Genomic DNA, 17,221 nt, shown 5'->3' with positions numbered 1-17,221 from the left:
TCGTGGTTGAAACTCTCCGGAGCCCTCCTTTCTTGGGAACAGGAAATTCCATCCATACCATCAAAATAGAGGTGGTAACTCTTCTTCAACTCTCCAAAATTTACGTGTTTTTTATATTTGGTTTCAACCTTTTTCTTTCTGAAACTTGAATTCCCATCGGACCATCTAAAACATGCTTGGAACTCTCGTTGGCCATTGGCGCACGCTGGCAGGCAAGAAGGTGGCAAGACACATTGCTGCTGGAATTCTATTGTTGTGACACCAGTCATCAGTAGCCCATGCAGTCCCCGAACAGGCCCCAGGACAGGAAGCAACCCTTCTTTACCCATCAAAACAGTACAACCGTCGCATTAGGGATGAAAATGAATGGGAACGATCGGGAAAACCCTTTAACCGTTTTTATTTTCACATTTTCTCTTGAAAACGGAATCGAAAACGGGAAAGTCGGAAACGGGTACGAACTCGGGAATGTCGGGATATCAAAAACGAACCAATCCGAATATAAATATGCGGTATCAGTCAGGAACCGATAATTTAAAATGAGAACACCGATCTGTAGAACAATGATTTCAAGCATCGACACGACATATAATTAATTCACACCAACAAAAGTAATGTATATCATACACAGATGAACCACGTAATGACATAAGTATCAACTGAAAAATAACTACCATGTCGTAACTCGAGTACTCGATATAACATATAATCACACAAAGACTAAGATTGGAGGTGACGCAAGAGCTTGAATAACATCGGTAGGTCAGCAGCAGACTGAGACTGAACCACTTGGATCTAGTTGAACTTTGGGATAGGGGTTATGTTTGGACTGGCCGGCCAGGCTTGGCATGTGGGCTACATTGTGATTTGTGAAGTTTAGTCTCAATTAGAAAAACGGAAAATTCTAGATTAAAAATGAAAAATCCGAAAACGGTCGGGAAAAACCCCATAACCGTTTTCATTTTCACATTTTCTCTCGAAAATGGAATCGAAAATGGATGAGAAAATATAGAAAATGGATCAGAACGGAACATAATTTAACCTGTCCGTTTTCATCCCTACGTCGCATCCTGTGCCGCTTGACCGCCCACCCGCCCCCTCTTCTCCTCTCATCCTGGTTGGAGTGAGGAAAATGATGGAAATGTAAGGGGTAATATTTTCTATATGATATTACATTGTACGATGTTATACTTGTGTCTATCCTTTGTCGACCAAAAAGGTTAAGCTGGTGTGGGTGTTCTGGCACGGGATCATACGGGGTTGGTTGTTCATAAAAAAGGTGGAGATCGTCTAGGTAAAGCGAGAGTGGAATAATTTGGTGCATTTTGTTAGCGCGATTAGTGGCAAATCAGTTGGGGGTGCATCTCTTCCGAAAATTCCATCTAGTGACGAGAGAGTGGCCAAATACGACAACAGCGAGAAGAAAATTAGGAAGAGATCTCATGGTGCAGGTTCTTCTTCTGAACCAGGATCAAGTGAATCAGGTGGCTCAGATACTGATACCGTCCCAATGCTCCATGCATTTCATCATCTTAGGTCGGCCAGCAATTCATCACAGTCCTCTCAAGATGGGGACTCCAATGATAGCAGCATCGAAGATGAACTGAGAACCAAGAGGGAAATGATGGCAACGTACGTGAGGGGAAAGAAGATGTTAAAGTTGTGGCATGGACTGCTGATGATCAGAAGAGCATATAGTGCTTGGAGATTGAGCGTAACCAAAGGTTGGGGAGCTTAATTGCTAGGCGTCGGGCAAGGAAATACACAGACAGGAACTCGATAGACTTTGGTAGCGGTGATTCCTTACCCACTGTTGAGGAGCTATCAAAGTTCAATGTTCAAATTCCTGCTGTTTTTGCTCCTAGGAAAAATCCTTTTGATCTTCCTTACAATGAAGATAACTTCCCAGAGTCTGCTCCATCTACGCTGTTGGAAATGGGAAACCCATTCGATCTACCACGCGAGCAAGAAAATGAGAGTAGCTCGGCTGGAGGAGATAACTCAAGCCACGTGGAACCTATTCCTGTTGTATCTAAGCCACAAAGGAGTGCACTGTTTAGGAGGCATAAAGCTTCACAGCAGGAGCACCATTCCTCAGTGACTTTTGGCAAGATACATGGCCTTCCCGGTTCAGACCATACTTCGTTACAGAAATAATGGCTAATGAAGAAATCGCAGCTCCAGATCTTGAGGGAGAAAACTAGTGAAAAGAGCAACTCCAAGGCGTGTTCTGTTCAAGACTCGGATAGTACTTCTTCAGTTACCGATCAAGAAAGCAGAATGATGTTTTGGAGGATTGCTCAAACCAAGTGTTAGACAGAGCATCCGGCACCTTACCTTCTGCGCCTTCATGCAAGTCGTCTGGCCCTTTGCCTTCTATACCTGGCCGTCCGGCTCCCGTGGCCTTCCGGCTGCCCTGTGCCTGTCGAGCTTCTTCAAACACTTGTAATACTTACAACTGAATCAATACAATCCTATCCTATAATCCTATTATGCGTGATTAGCTCCACTTTTATGGTATCACGATCCGCGTTCGCATACGACCATGCGCTTCCGCTTTGTTCCTAGCCACCGCCTCACTGCCATGGCCGACGAGGATGCCACCCGCGTCGCTGCCGCCGGCGAACATGAGGCCACCGCCATCGCCAACCTTCATGCCCAGGCAGTCGCTGTCCAGAATATCCACGTGCTGGTACCCGTTGTCCTTGACCTTGTCTCGCCAAACTACAACAAATGGCGCGGTCAGTTTCTCATCACGTTGGGCAAGTACTCGTTGACTTCCCACGTCCTCTCTGACATCGTCCGCTACGACTCCACTGATTGGTGTCACATGGATTGCGTCATCCTCGAGTAGCTCTACAACACAATCACCCCTAATCTCTACAAAATCATCATGGAGAACGAAGTCATTGCGTGTGCTGTCTCACAAGCACCTGAGTGGCAATTCATCAGCAACCAGGAGGCGCGCGCGCTGCACCTTGACGCCAAGTTCCGCACCTTTGTCCAGGGCGACCTCACCATCTCGGACTATTGCCGCCGCTTGAAGAGCATGGTCGACGCTCTAGGTGCCCTCAGTGAGCCTGTCCTTGACTGCACTCTTGTCCTCGCTATCCTGCGCGGGCTGAACGAGAAGTTCGCGCACATGTCGACTCTCCTCAAGCGACAGAGGCCATTCCTCAAGGTTCGTTCTGACCTCCTTTTTGAGGAACTCGAGATGGTGTCGCGCCCTTCCCAACACTCGCCGATAGTCCTCCTCGCCATCGCCCCATCTTGCGCAAAGGGGGGTACTGAGCCTAATAGTGTGAGGACCTATCCAAATTAAATTCAAGTTAATCATTAAGACGATCATTTGATAAGATGAGAGTTAGTCCACGTCCGTCCCTCGACGTGCCACGAGCTAACCCACATCTCACCATGACGATCATAGCCACTAATGATTAAAGCGAATCTAATTTTGGCAGTCCTGGCATGTATGCTTTGATAACTTACAGGAGAGTTGTTATCCACACATACCTTTTACCACATGAATATCACAACATTAAGTTAAACAAGATTACAAGTGATTACAAGTTGATGACATACAAAGACAAGTGTTATCTACCGTAAAAATATACATAAATTGCAGTGGAAAGAAAACATCTAAAATAAAAGAGGACCAGTGGCGCTATTTATCCACAAGGCAACCGACCAAGGTTAGTAGTAGTATATCGACTACTCGCCACCACACCGCTCTTAGTGGGATTCGAGTAGCCGACACCCATCTTCACTTGAAAAGAAAACAAGTAGCGTGAGTACGAAGGTACTCGAAAGACTTAATCCATAGTAGGTACATATAATAACCCGACTCCAAGGAGAATGCATTTGAGGATGTGTAGCAAAAAATTGGTCATAAATATTAAATGAATTTGTAATACAAAAGCGATTTCAACTCAAGTGTGAGCAACTATAATCTAGCAACTGTACCCGCCTATACTGAGATCATCAACATAACATGTCTGCAACTTGAAAGATCTCAACTCATCAACCACCATCTCTATCCACTTCCCATCATACCCTCATAACTAGTTCTAAGGAAGTGAAGGTACATGCAATAGATGTGACATCTATCAGGAGTAGGGATGCAAAAGGAAGGAGACCTTTAGGAGTCTATTTGGTTAGGAAAACCTAGTCATTGGCCATTGTTCTATTCAGTTGGAGATCTTTCCTAACCAGGAGGAATGTTTTCGGGCTAATGAATTTGTTTTTCTGACTAGGGAGATTCTAAAGTAAAAATAAAAACCAGTCGAGAAACACATAGTCAAGTCATATTTCTCAAAGAGACAAGTATGCTTGCTGATAATTGTTGGCGCGGAATTGGGCAACACCTCGCCAACATGGGTCCGTCAAGGATACTTGTCGCTTTTCACAGTGACACGGGACTTGTTTACAAGCAAACAAGCAAATGTTTCGACCGGCAACCTTGGGGATCGCCGCCCAGACGATTTACGAGTAAATCGACAAAGAACTGGCACCCAAACCACATGGATTCGACGTAGCAGCGAAGAACTAACCCTAAATTGCAGGAAAGTAAAGGCAAAATGAAAAGTAGATGCAATAGATGCGATTGACTGATGGATATGCAATCAGCCTCCACCCCTCGACTATTTATAAGGGGGGTATGGTCTTGACCGTAGGGAATCAAAGTAGGACTCTATTCCAACCCTAAACACGCCCTGTTTGGCCAAAATCACAAAAGAGATCCGAACAAATCTACGAATCCACTTTGATTCGATTTCAGACTGAACACTGGATGGTTCGGTGAGAACAAACTCTAGAACACCAGACTATCCGGCGAGTTCACTCGTCCGAAACTCTAAGACTCGTTCTTACACACACCGGATATTCCGATATCACATTTATACTCACCAGAGCATGTCACCGGACCAATATTTGCAGAAAGCAACTTTTTTTTGTAAAGTTTTCCTTTTGAATGCACCGGATGATCCGACGATTATCAAAGACCTTACCGGATAATTTTCACTAGAGAATATTTTTTTAGCTAAAAACCTTCTTCTTCTAATCGGATAGTCCGGTGATACCCTGGAATCTCCACCGGACTATTTCTTCTATAGAGCAAGTTTTTGGCGTAAATTGACCTTCTACACACCGGATAGTCTGGTGTTTTCACTGGATCATTTGCCGGACAATTTTATACAGAGAGCATGATTTGTTGCACCAAATTCTCATCCCACTCTTTGTATAGTCCGACGTTCAATAACCCCCTCACCGGACTATTTTTTTCCAGAAAGTATGTCTTCTGGCCGAAATCGAACTATAAGCACCGGATAGTCCAGCGATGACATGACATTGATCACACGACTATCCGGTCTATAAAAAATTTGACCGTGCTATTTTTTACCATCAACAATAATTCCATTGTGTTTAAAGCAAAAGGGATGCCTTTAGCATCTTACAAAATACTTTGAGTCAACATAGAGACTTGGAAAGACCTAACCACCCTAAACAATCTACGCTTCTTGTTCCTTTCTTCTGCAGTGGAATTACGGATGGTGGTGACTTTGCCACTTGTGGCCTCATCGCCACCGTCGCTGGAGGAGGAAGAAGGAGAGGAAGGAGCCTTTGTGCGATCACTCTAATCGCCTTGGCCTTCCTCCAGCTCCTCCATGGCTTCTTCTTCATCAATGTTGGCTTCTACCAACCACAAATCCCAATCATGAGGATCCACGACATCATCCTCCGAGCCTTCCTCATACATGAACCCATCCAGTAGGTTTGCGAAGAACTGGTCACTACTGGCTATGTCCTCCAGGGGGTTTGCCTCTTCGATGACCTCCTCTATAGAGGATATCATGATGACCTCTAGAGGCGATAGTGGTGGTGGAGGTATGATCTGGATGGATGAAGGGGATGAGGAAGACAATGACATGATTACGGAACACTAAACTTAGGGTTTCACCAGAGATAAGGAAGGAGGAGAGGGTTTTCGTGGGAAGGTAAGAAGCCCTAAGAAAGTGAAAATGAGATGTAGAACTAAACGTCCATTATCCTATAGATTTATAGGAGGGTCATCGGCGCCTTATGAATGGTGGTGGCATGTACATCGAGTTGAGGTGTCCACGCTTCGCATTAATGGGGTTCGTAGCTCTTCTACTTCTGATAAGGCCCGAGGTGTCAGGATTAACTATCATGACAAAGGAGTAGGTTGACAGTCATCTAATCAAATCAACTCCCCTCAAAAGTCATGTGCATTAAATCCATGGGTAGGGCACAGATAAAGGTGGCGCAACTCTTCAGTTCCCAGCCATTGAACGGATTGAGCTCTACTTGGGAATCTACTTGGTTGGTGGAGGTTCATGACTAGAAAAGGTTCTATGTACTCGGGGGATCTTCCTGAGTAGGAAGAACATTGCTTTCTATTCACGAGAATCTCTTGACCAGTTCAGCTCTTAGAAGTCAAATTTTTACTGCTTCTATTCTGGTTATCCTCTTGTGAGCAGAGTTGGGAGGCTAGTTGATGAGGATATATAATTTTTTATTATATATTATATAAATATGGTGTATCTATGGGGGATACCCATGCCACACATGCCTATACTTGTTCTGGTATGCTTTGGAATCGCCATGGAGTATCTAAGGCATATGGCCAAAATGAATATGGTATATAAGTTATATATACTCCAAGGTCCAGAACATAGATGCAAACCTTAAATTCAGAAACTAGAGAAAAATTTCTACTTTTTCTAGTTGGATAACTTCTTAAACTTCAGACTAAAACACACCATAAAACAGCCCAAATTTAAAAGACCAAACTTCAGCCCACAGCACTACTCTGCTTTCTGCAGTACAGCTGCCTTGTTATTTTTCATATCTATCTTTCTACTACAAAATAGGTAAATAATTACACTATGAAAATCTAATCACAATTTACTACAACTTTTATGTTGTCACAAGAATTTAATTGCACTATTTTAAACATGAATTGAGCTGCAAATTAATTGTGTTGTTCCAAGTTGCAATGCAAAACAGGCCGACTGAAGACTCCACAACGACTGATCCACTCATCCAAATTTAGAGTTTAAGCACTCTTTGTAACGGAAAAGAAATGATCTAAAACTTTCTAGTATACCACTTGTTGATATTAGGCCTAGAAAGCCTCAAAAAACGACTTGATCTACACTGCCCAGAACAAGAAAACATAGGGACTAACTGCTGGCATCAGGTATCCTCAAGGGAGATTAAGCCCTAACTAAAACTTCTAATCGGATCTTAGACTGGAAAAAGCTGAGATCTGGTTTGGTCCGATACCTATGTGATCTCACGAGTTTTCCTTTCTCCCTTCTGTGCACCTCTCCCCCGTCTTTGCTATTGGCTTGCTACCCATTGCCGTGCGCTACTGCTGCCCTGCCTCCTGTCCTCGTCCATCCATGCAACAGTGATCAGCAATCTTCAAAGAGGTGATCGCTAGGGTTCTGGGCAGTGACATGGGAGGTTAGGGCTTCACTCGTTTCCTTCTCCTCTACTACAAAACGGACTCTAGACTAGACCTAAGCCATACCGTTTTATCCCACCCTTGGCCCAATAGGCCCGATTAACACTAAATTAATCATTTTTGTCTGGGATATTCATAGTCATCTGAGTGCTTAGGATAACTTTGTCAGTTTGTCGGTGTTGTATTGTGTACACTTCACTGCCCACTGAAGTAAATTTAAAAACAGAAAGTAGCCAAATATCATCACGATTAAATTGATCACATAACTCTCAGATGGAGTAATTAAAAATAGTTAATACAGCGGTATCGGTACCAGATACATCAAGGGGTTTAATTTAAATTAACTTGTGTTACACAAATTGAACTCTAAACTTATGCGGCTAATTACGATTGTCTTCTTTAGCAAATATATTCACCACAAATTATTACCACTCGGTAATGTAACTAATCGAATGACAGCAATAATTAATCAATTCATCGGTATAAGCAGCTTCTATATGGGGGCGTCCAGTAATCCGGGCTGTTGCTATCCCTGTACACTTGAGGTGTGCATGAGACCGGTACCAAGCACAGGCCTCTACTCCTCAGGTCGATCTCCGCCTCTGACTTCTCCTTCCTATCCAACCTTCCCCACGGATTGTAGTCCTGACAAATTATGTTAGACCATGATGAAAAGACCCGCTTGCAAATGCTGGAATATTCCATGTTCGGCGCAAAAATTATGTGTTCCAAAATTGTGCAAAACTACATGTTCTATATATATATTCCTCTACCAATGGAACTGCTTTTATTCTCCCAATTTGAGGCTAGTTTCAGAAATTATGTCGAAATCATAATGGAAAAGAGGTAGCAATAAGCTTTAGTTTTTACCTTTCCACTGCTCGTTTTAATGTATGGATCACTCAACAACTGCAACAAATTAAACAAGAGGAGCCAGCTAAATTAAAACAAGAATGGCCAAAGCACAAGCAGATATATATCATGAACTGATAGAGCCAAACTGCAAAAGGGGGCGTCTAAGGGGGCCATGACCATGCATTCCATTACACAAAAGCTGCAGCACTACCAGCATCCATGTTGTGCAAAATACGAACAAAGGGAAGCTCTGCTGGGGCCCTCTAAGAAGGCTACTAGTCGACATAGGCTTTGGAGGAATGACACGTGTCTCACGGTGGTTGGTCACGTTGCATCATATCAGTCCAGGCCCCCTGATCTTAAGGAGTGGCTTTTCACTGGAAATATTTTGGCCTTTTTCAAAACATCCTTTTTGACAAATCAACAATTGAAGTGATTATATTATGGAAGTCACAAAAAGATTGTAAAAAGTTCTCCATTAAAAAAATCTGCCAATGACAGAAAGCTTCCACATTCTTTTTCCTCACTGATTGAAATCCTTTAATATATATATATATATATATATATATATATATATATATATATATATATATATATATATATATATAGAGAGAGAGAGAGAGAGAGAGAGAGAGAGAGAGAGAGAGAGAGAGAGAGAGAGAGAGAGAGAGAGAGAGAGAGACTACTGGTCCAACACAAGGTCAATCAAGTTACTTCTCTGATAAGTACTCCCACCAGTTTCACAATATGTTCCTAAAATATAAATATTGTTACCAGCACCTAGAATATCTAAAAATAAATATTCACAATTTATTTACTAGAAATTTCAAGGATAATTAAAACATTGGAAAACCGGCTTATCATATTTGACTGTTCGAAGAAAACAATAACCATGATAATTATTAGACGTCTAGTTACCTGCACTTGCTCATGCAACCACTTGATGTAATTTATCGCCTCATACAGAACTGATGCCGTATCGGTCTAAGACATACACAAAATTAAGAGTAACAGTGTCAATACAGAAGTTGTCATGAAATTAACTAATAATTGAACATATATGCAGTATGAACATACCTTTCCAAATGGTGAAACGATCTGTTGTAGTGCAGTGATCTTGTCTCCTAACTTCACTTTTGGAACCTGCTGCGATGACTGTTAAACTAAGCAAAATCAACATCTCGAGCAAATTAAACATATATATTGTGACGACATATCGTATAAATATCTATACGCATCTATTATAAAACTTTAGCCTATGAGCTTGTTAATTTATGTATAATGATATCTGTGTTAGTTCATGAAATTGAACTTAGTAAATAATTTTTTCTCTAAGTGTATTAAAAGTGGTTTGTATTCAAGACTATCAAAACAAAAGTGTCTGTAAACATCAGCATGGTGCCAAACGAAGCCTAGGCAGTATGGTTTCTAGTGCTTGAATTTAATTATATGCATGATAGATGGCACACACAGTATATGTGGAGAACTGAGTAGATATATTGCATGGCTGTAAGGATTCTGCACAAGACTCAAAGGAAATAGAGAATTTGTTGACAAGATGAACAACACTTGGTAATTTTCTTTTCAAAGATTTAGTTAGTTGTCAAAGATATTATATATAATCTTTAGTTCAGCAAAATCACATAGTCAAATTCCGGAATAAATTCCAAAATGTAACCACTAATATATAAGTTGGATTTCAAACTGTAGCCGTTAGCCACTAAACCTGTTGTACCATTGGACTTAGCCACAGGGTCGATCGATGCATAATTTACTATGCATCCACTTCATATATCCTCTGATGTATCAAAAATTGCACATATCTTTTATCGGATCAGTGATCCAAGCTCCCATTGATCTGAGAAGATACGATGATCATTCGTGCATGCAAATGCGTACATCAACGATCAATAAGACGTAGACTTGCATGGCAGCATGCATATATGCATGCATGTGTGTAGTAGAAGGTGGCCATTCATACCTTGAGCGACGACGTGGGCGAGGAGGCCTCGTTCTTGGACTTTTTGGCGTTCCCCTCCGACACCTGCTGCTTCTCCGATCTCTTCTTCTTCCCCTCGCTTGCCCCCGAGCCCCCATTGCCGCCGCCGCCACTATTCGTCTTCGCCTGCAAACCAATTAATTACCAATGAATTGACACTCAGATCAGCGCGTTCATCGGGCCGCGTTGCATCATTGTTGAATTGAAGGCATGGTGCACTCGTAAATCTTACCGGCGACGAGATCTCCCGCCCTTGCTTCTTGTACTCGGCCGCGGTCTTCGCCTGCGCGGAAGCCGGCTCAGTCTTTCCCAGCGCCCCGCCAAACGATATCAGGTCCGACAGGCTTCTCGCCGAGCCGGCATTTTTCCCCCACGGCACGTCCATGGCGCCGGCGCCGGCTCCGGAGCCGTACATCATGTTGCTGCTGAGCCCGATCATGGCGCTGTACCCTAGCCCCGAGGGCCGGAGGAATTCTTGGCCTCCGGTGCCGCAGCTTCCCTCGGCTGCTTCCGGCAGCATCGAGCTGTGGCCGCCCATCTCGTGCTTGCAGACGCCGCCGGAGTCCAAGAACAAGCCGGCCTTCGCGCCGTGGCCCATGGAGGTGGCCATCGTGGCGTTATCGCATGCCACGGCGGCGCCGGCGCGGTGGTGCGCATCGCCGAGGCACGGGTTGGGCGGCGCGATGGACCAGTTGCTCAGCAGGTCCGACAGGTTCGCCGTGAGCCGCTCCGGCGCGGCGGCCGCCCCGTGGTGGTGCTGGTGCTGGTGCTGGTGCGCGAGCGCGCCGCCGTATCCGGAGCTCAGGTGCTTCTCCAGCGCGGCTGCCGTGAAGTGGTGGTCCGGCCAGCCGCCTCCGCCTCCGTGGCTGCTGCCGTACTCCATCTTCTTGAGGTAGTCGCAGGCCGGCGGCTCGGAGAAGAGCTCCGGCGCGAGCGTCTTGGAGTTGAGCAGCTCGAGGAAGTTCTCGCTGTAGTCGCGGGCGTCATGCACAGCCTGCATGCTCCTCCCGACCTCGCCGCCGGTGCCCCTGAGGAGAGAACGAGAAGTATGAACAAAAGCTACACCAAACTGCGCCGCAACGCTAGAAAGAATTGCTTGATCGACCGGGCAGCAGGCCGAGTGGCAGGGTGGAAAGGACGGTTCTTCAACCCGGCTGGCCGCGGTGACCTTGGTCAAGTCTATCGTCACGGTTTTATCCATCTATATCATGACCACACATCAACTACCAGTATACATTGGTAAGCAACTATGCGGACATGGATATGTGTGGTGCAAAATGCAAGATGGTATGGGATCGGTTATGCTGGCCAAAGGAGCTTTGTGGTCTCGGAATCCTAAACCTAGAGAAATTTGGTCGCGTGCTCTGATTGCGTTGGTTGTGGTTCGCCTGAACTACACCACACAAGCCATGGGTTGGTCTTGAGCTTTCTTGTGATGATACAGACCGCACCCTCTTCAATTTGTTCACAACAGTTACTATAGGGAATGAATGCATGGCAGCCTTTTGGAACAACAGCTGGTTGTTCGGCACCGCGCCGCGGAACATTGCACCATCCCTATATGCGGAGCTTCGCCCTCGCCCACGCATGGTGAGGGCAGCGCTGAGCAATGATAAATGGATCGATGACATATAGAACGACATCACACCGGCCTTGCTGCTGGACTACATTTGGCTCTGAAGAGCTTTGAGGGGAATCGTCCTGACCGAGGAGCTAGACTCCATCATTTGGCGATGGACAGCCTTAGGTTGCTATTCTGCAAGATCAGCATAACTCTGTCAGTTTGATGGAAGTACCTAAGTTGATTTTGCCCCGCTCATATAGGAATCGTGGGTGCCCCTGCGAATAAAATTTTTCGCCTGTCTCCTCATCCAGTGTGACGTCTACTATCTCGTTGGGCCGAGATAGATAAACCTGTTTACTGTGCAATCTGTATAGTATAGTATAGTTTCTTTCTTTGTTTTTTCGTTTTCTTTTCCAGGGTCTTTGAACCTTGTCTTTTTTTTCTCGTTCTAATGGAATGAATAAGCAGTTCTCCTGCTTTTCGTTAAAAAAGAAAGAATTGTCTACAAGCCCTTGCTTATTAGTACTTATTAAGTTTGTAGTGATCTATCATTAGGCAATCGATTAAAGAAAAAGCCTCTGCTAAATGAATTAGTACATGTGGAGAAGCGAATGTACTCAAAGAGAGATCATCTTTGGGAATTGGATTAAAGTACTTAGAAGGGGACATGGATGCTTGATATGGCTCCACTTTTTCGGTGATCCGTACCAAACAGATCTTAGTTGCTGTCTTCACAAAAATAAGTAATACCTAGCTAGTTTGGCATTGTTATCTAGCTAGGTTTCAGCCAACCATAGCTAGTAACAACTTTAACATATATATCCTTCAAAGAAGAAATTCCAAAATAAAATCCCAGTGGACTTAACTACATATATGACACTTTGCAAGAACCTAGCTAGAGCTAGCTAGATGCAAGCAAAGAACCTTGTAGCCAAAGAATCACAATATTTATATTATATATGTAGATGCCTATATACACATACAGCCCGGCCCTTTCCCCCTCTATATCGCACTGTTCGGAAATCGGAAAGCTCCTTTAATTTCTCCCTTTGCTTTGGTTCCTGATCCTTGTGCTTTTATTTCTCCTGCCACTAGAAGCTACCATATACGGAGTAATTTGCAGTACACATTCTTGTGCTACCTGTTTTAAATCCTTATTCCAGTCTACTAATATTTTTATCACTAGCTAGATTGCTAGGCATTCACACACTGATATTCTTTAAACTAGATTTGGAATTAGAATTAGAATCTAACTAGGCAAAGCGAGGCCGCTTTGGAGGCATTATTTGGGACAAAGCGTGGACGCATGCCATCTTTTCACTCCCCTCCGAATATGCAAATCTTTGTAGCATCATTGATCTTGACATGCATGTGTTGATGCATATATACATGTATGCAGGTATGTATATGTATATATCTGTACGGATATACGTTAGTGTGTGCGTGTCAGTGTGTACTCACATGAGGACTTGGTTCCATAGGTGGCTCTCGGCGGCGACGTCGGCGGCGGCGGGGACGGAGGAGTCCATGCTGATGCCGGAGTGGTTGGTGGAGAAGGACGTCATGGTGGCGTTGGAGGCCGAGAGGTCGTCCTCGGCGCCGGAGGATGTCGTCCGAACGTGGTGCTGGTGGTGCGTGGTCGGCGCCGGCGACATCGGGTGCCACCGTGGCGCAGAAGAGGGCGGCCAGGCTGGGTAGGCGGCCAGGTGCATGTCGCGCCACCAGGAGGACACCGCCGCGGAGGCCGACGGCGGGGGAGGCGGCGGCGAGCTGGCAACTGAGGCCTCTGAGCCCTCCTGCGCCATGCACTGCATGCACGCGCGCGCGGGGCAGCAACTGGTGCAAGCCGAGCTCCTCTTGTGCGTGGGTGATGTAGCGGTGGGGGTGGAGAGGAGGATGGGGAGAGCGAATTTGGCCTTGAGTGGAAGCAGCAGAGGTTGTGGGCTGAGACCGGAGCTTTTTAAAGTGAGAGAATTTCTCATTGTCATTAAAAGATAAAGTAATTATTTATTTGTTATGAGAAGATAAGATGATTTTTTATTTGCTACTCTATGAAATGAATTTTTTTATTTGTCATTTTTTAATTTTCTTTCTTTCCTCGTCACTATCATTTATTTACCTATAAAAAAGATGCATTTGCTCTTGAGAGGACATCAGCCTTGGGCGAAGCCACCGATATCTAATTAAAGTTTAGGGCTTTTAAGAGATTGAATCATAGAATGTGATCTACTATGGAGTTATAATTTTTTTTTTATAATTCTATAAAGTTTTTTAACGCTAGATTTGGATGAATCAATCAGGAGATATGAATTTCTAAAGAATCAATCAGGAGATATGAATTTCTAAAGTCATATTGTTTGCTGATCATTAGGGAAGCTACATGATTAAATTTATGGCTATGATTAGACACAGCAAACGCTAGAATTAATTTTTATAGTAAATACTAAAGTTGTAAAAAATTTTGTGTAGATAATTTTAATAGGCATATTTGTTGTGTTTCCTGTCGCAGAAAAGTAGATATGAAAATAATAAGTGATCTAACTACAGTGAATGCTTTCTCTCTAAAGACAAATATGTCTTTTTTTTGAGTAAAATGAATTACAGTAGTGAAAAAGAATGAAATTAGAAACAGTAACAAATAAGAAAATTCATTTTGTGAAATAAAAAATAAAAAATCCCTGTATTTTCCAATAACAAATAAGGAAATCTCTCTTTTAAGGGATGGATGTCTCCGTTGTGGTGATGTCACCTGACCTGTCGATCTGTCTTTGGACATCTCTATCCTTTTCATTTTCGACCAAGGTCTGCTTTGGCTCGTCCGGCAGTAACCAGTAAGCATGTGTCACTCCCTGCTTTAAATTAATATTACTTGTCAGTAAGCGGTGTTAGCTACTCCAGTTGCTAATTAAGCTTCAGTTGCCTGAAAATTACTTAGACCATCTTCAACAGCTACCTTAAATTTTTATCCTCAAAATACTATTATAGTATCCCCTATCACTATTACAGCATCCATTATTTTTTCTACTGTAGCAGTACTGTAGCACTGGATAGAGGATCTGTCGGAGATGAATTTTTTAGTGCTACAGTAGACCGCAAAACACTGTAGCACTAGAAAAATGAGATTTGAGGAATCTCTTGGAGATGGCCTTAATCTTACTGCTGCATCTTACCTCTATTATCCAGTTATAAAGAAGAGGATCTGGGTTGAAACAGACAACACCCTCTGTCCACCGTAACTATAATATAATCTGTTAGGAAATAGTCTCACAGGCCCCTTTGGATATTGGGTCAAAGACCTCTGCGGCCATTACAAACTAACAAAGCTCATAGTTATCGCGGGACTATCGTGTTGCAGGAACCCTTCAGCAAGCCGAAGATATCTTTTGGGCATTCGGCACCGCAGGAGCAGTTCCATCAGTTGGGACGCGTGAAGCCTTCGTTGGGCCTTCAGAGATCGACCGAACGACTTCGCTTGGTATCACGAGGGAGTCTGCCGAAGGGACACTAAAAGTGTTACCGAGCAGAGACCTCCAGGGGTCCAAGCGAAAGGCAAGATTGTAAATAATCTGGATGTATTTAGAATAGTTCCGTATTACCACGAATATATTGGGAATGTGGTAGTTGGAGGAGTAATCTTGTAAACTGTAATAGTGAATGGTTGGTTATGGCTTATAAATAGGGCGTAACTGTAACTGACAGGATATGTGATATTAATTCCAATAAAGACTTCCCCACCTTGCGTACCTCCCCCTCTAGCCTTCGGATCTCTCTGAGGTCCGAATGCCCATCACTTTGTTCAGCAACAATAGTTTCTAACAGTTGACGCCGTCCGTGGGGATCTACACATTCCAAGCCATGCCATCACAAAGAAGATAAAAGGCGTTGATACATCAACAGCATAGCAGACATAATAGCTTCCGGGGGGTGGGGAGACGCGACTACGACTGCCCCTCTGGCCGTAGCGGAGTTGATGTCCACTTCGATTGAGGCAGTCGAAGAGGGCCAATAAGAACAAAATGGTGTGGCCGTGCTGAGTAATGTGGATGGTCGAGTTCACGAATAACGAACTCACTAGAAAGATGCAAAGGATAGAGATCGGGCTTCATGCTTGTTTTGAATCTTCGGCAGCAGCCAGGGAAAAGGCCCCTCGTTTTGAAGAGCATGAAGACTTTGATCATCTTGAAGACTATAAAGATGAAGAAGAAGAAACCAAAGTAGAAAGAACAGCACGGCTAGAAGTTGAAGACCTAGAACGACAAATAGCACAAAAGAAGCGTATGCTATAAAGCTTATCAGTGAGTTAGAAAGCAGCTGAATACCGTTGACAAGCTGTACAAAGCCAGAAGAACACTAGAGTAATTGCAAGGCCAAATTAACATGCTGCAACATGAGGGCGATGAGACATGGTACACCATTACAACTTCATTAGCGTTTGGAACATGGGTTGTGCAAGATCATCGGCCCAAGTCATGCGCAGGAGATCCAGACTCCCTGCTCTCCTCTAGCTTGCAGAACCAGCCTTGGCCTTTGGATTTCAAAATGCCAAGAGTGGGGATGTTTTATGGAGAATCAGATCCAAGGGAGTTCGTCATGAGCTTTGAGGCAGCAGTCAAATCTGTTGGTGGAGATGACACAACCCTAGCGAAGGCCTTCGTGTTGGTAGTAAAAGGAATAGCAAGATCTTGGTACTCCGCCTTACCTCCGGTGTCGATATATTCTTGGGAGAAATTGTGCGATACCCTTTTCTGCAATTTCCAAGGCAATCATGTAGAAAAAGTCACGATTGGTGACCTCTTCATAGTCAAGCAGCAGCCGATGGAGCCGCTCAATTACTACATGCATTGTTTTGTATATGTGCGCTATCAAGCGAAGGGAGTGAGTGAGGACACAATTATCAATGCCGCTATCCAGGGCATCAGAGGAGGGTTGCTAGTAGCATAGCTAACATGCAAGAGGCCGAAGAGTGTCCAGGAACTCTTCAGCAAAATGGAGGAGTATGCAAGATCTGAAGTAGACCATTAGCGATGGAAAAGCAAAATAGTAGCGTTAAAAATGTTGAAGCCCTCTCTCTCCAGCAAGGAAGGAAATGGTGGTCAACTGAAAGACAAGCCAAAGCATTCGAAGAAAAGCGATGCCTTCGGGTATACTACAAAGTAGAAAGAAATTAACCAGATAGAATCTAGGCCCATGAGCATTCGTCAAGAGGTCGTCGAAGCCCAGGGTGGTGGAGGCCACGGTGGCCAAAGCGGCAGAGGCCTCAGTGGTCGAGGAGGACGAGCACCGCGCGACCCAAGTACAATGTACTGTGAGCTCC

At 44.1% G+C, this 17,221-nt stretch overlaps 1 protein-coding gene and 1 pseudogene across 2 annotated transcripts; one reads left to right on the top strand and one right to left on the bottom strand.

Annotated features, from left to right (window-relative positions):
• The first annotated feature begins 1,132 nt into the window (after positions 1-1,132).
• On the top strand, positions 1,133-2,462 carry LOC133890272 (uncharacterized; annotated as a pseudogene).
• A 5,270-nt stretch (positions 2,463-7,732) lies between these two features.
• Positions 7,733-13,845, bottom strand: LOC133889986 (uncharacterized). 2 transcript variants are annotated; one of them, XM_062330418.1, is made up of 7 exons: positions 13,369-13,845; positions 10,576-11,371; positions 10,326-10,469; positions 9,422-9,499; positions 9,263-9,328; positions 8,360-8,398; positions 7,733-8,134 (listed from the first exon to the last, which is right to left on the bottom strand). In XM_062330418.1, exons 1-7 carry the CDS (start codon positions 13,719-13,721, stop codon positions 7,964-7,966), a joined length of 1,647 nt encoding a protein of 548 aa, XP_062186402.1. In that variant the 5' UTR covers positions 13,722-13,845; the 3' UTR covers positions 7,733-7,963. The 2 variants fall into 2 exon arrangements, with proteins under 2 accessions (XP_062186402.1, XP_062186403.1); XM_062330419.1 differs by having other exon boundaries at positions 9,422-9,487.
• Between the last annotated feature and the right edge of the window lie 3,376 nt (positions 13,846-17,221).

Source organism: Phragmites australis, chromosome 14 (assembly GCF_958298935.1).
Source record: "Phragmites australis chromosome 14, lpPhrAust1.1, whole genome shotgun sequence".
NCBI lineage: Eukaryota > Viridiplantae > Streptophyta > Magnoliopsida > Poales > Poaceae > Phragmites > Phragmites australis.
Note: the sequence above shows the minus strand (reverse complement) of the source record. Positions and strands in the feature narration are given on the sequence as shown.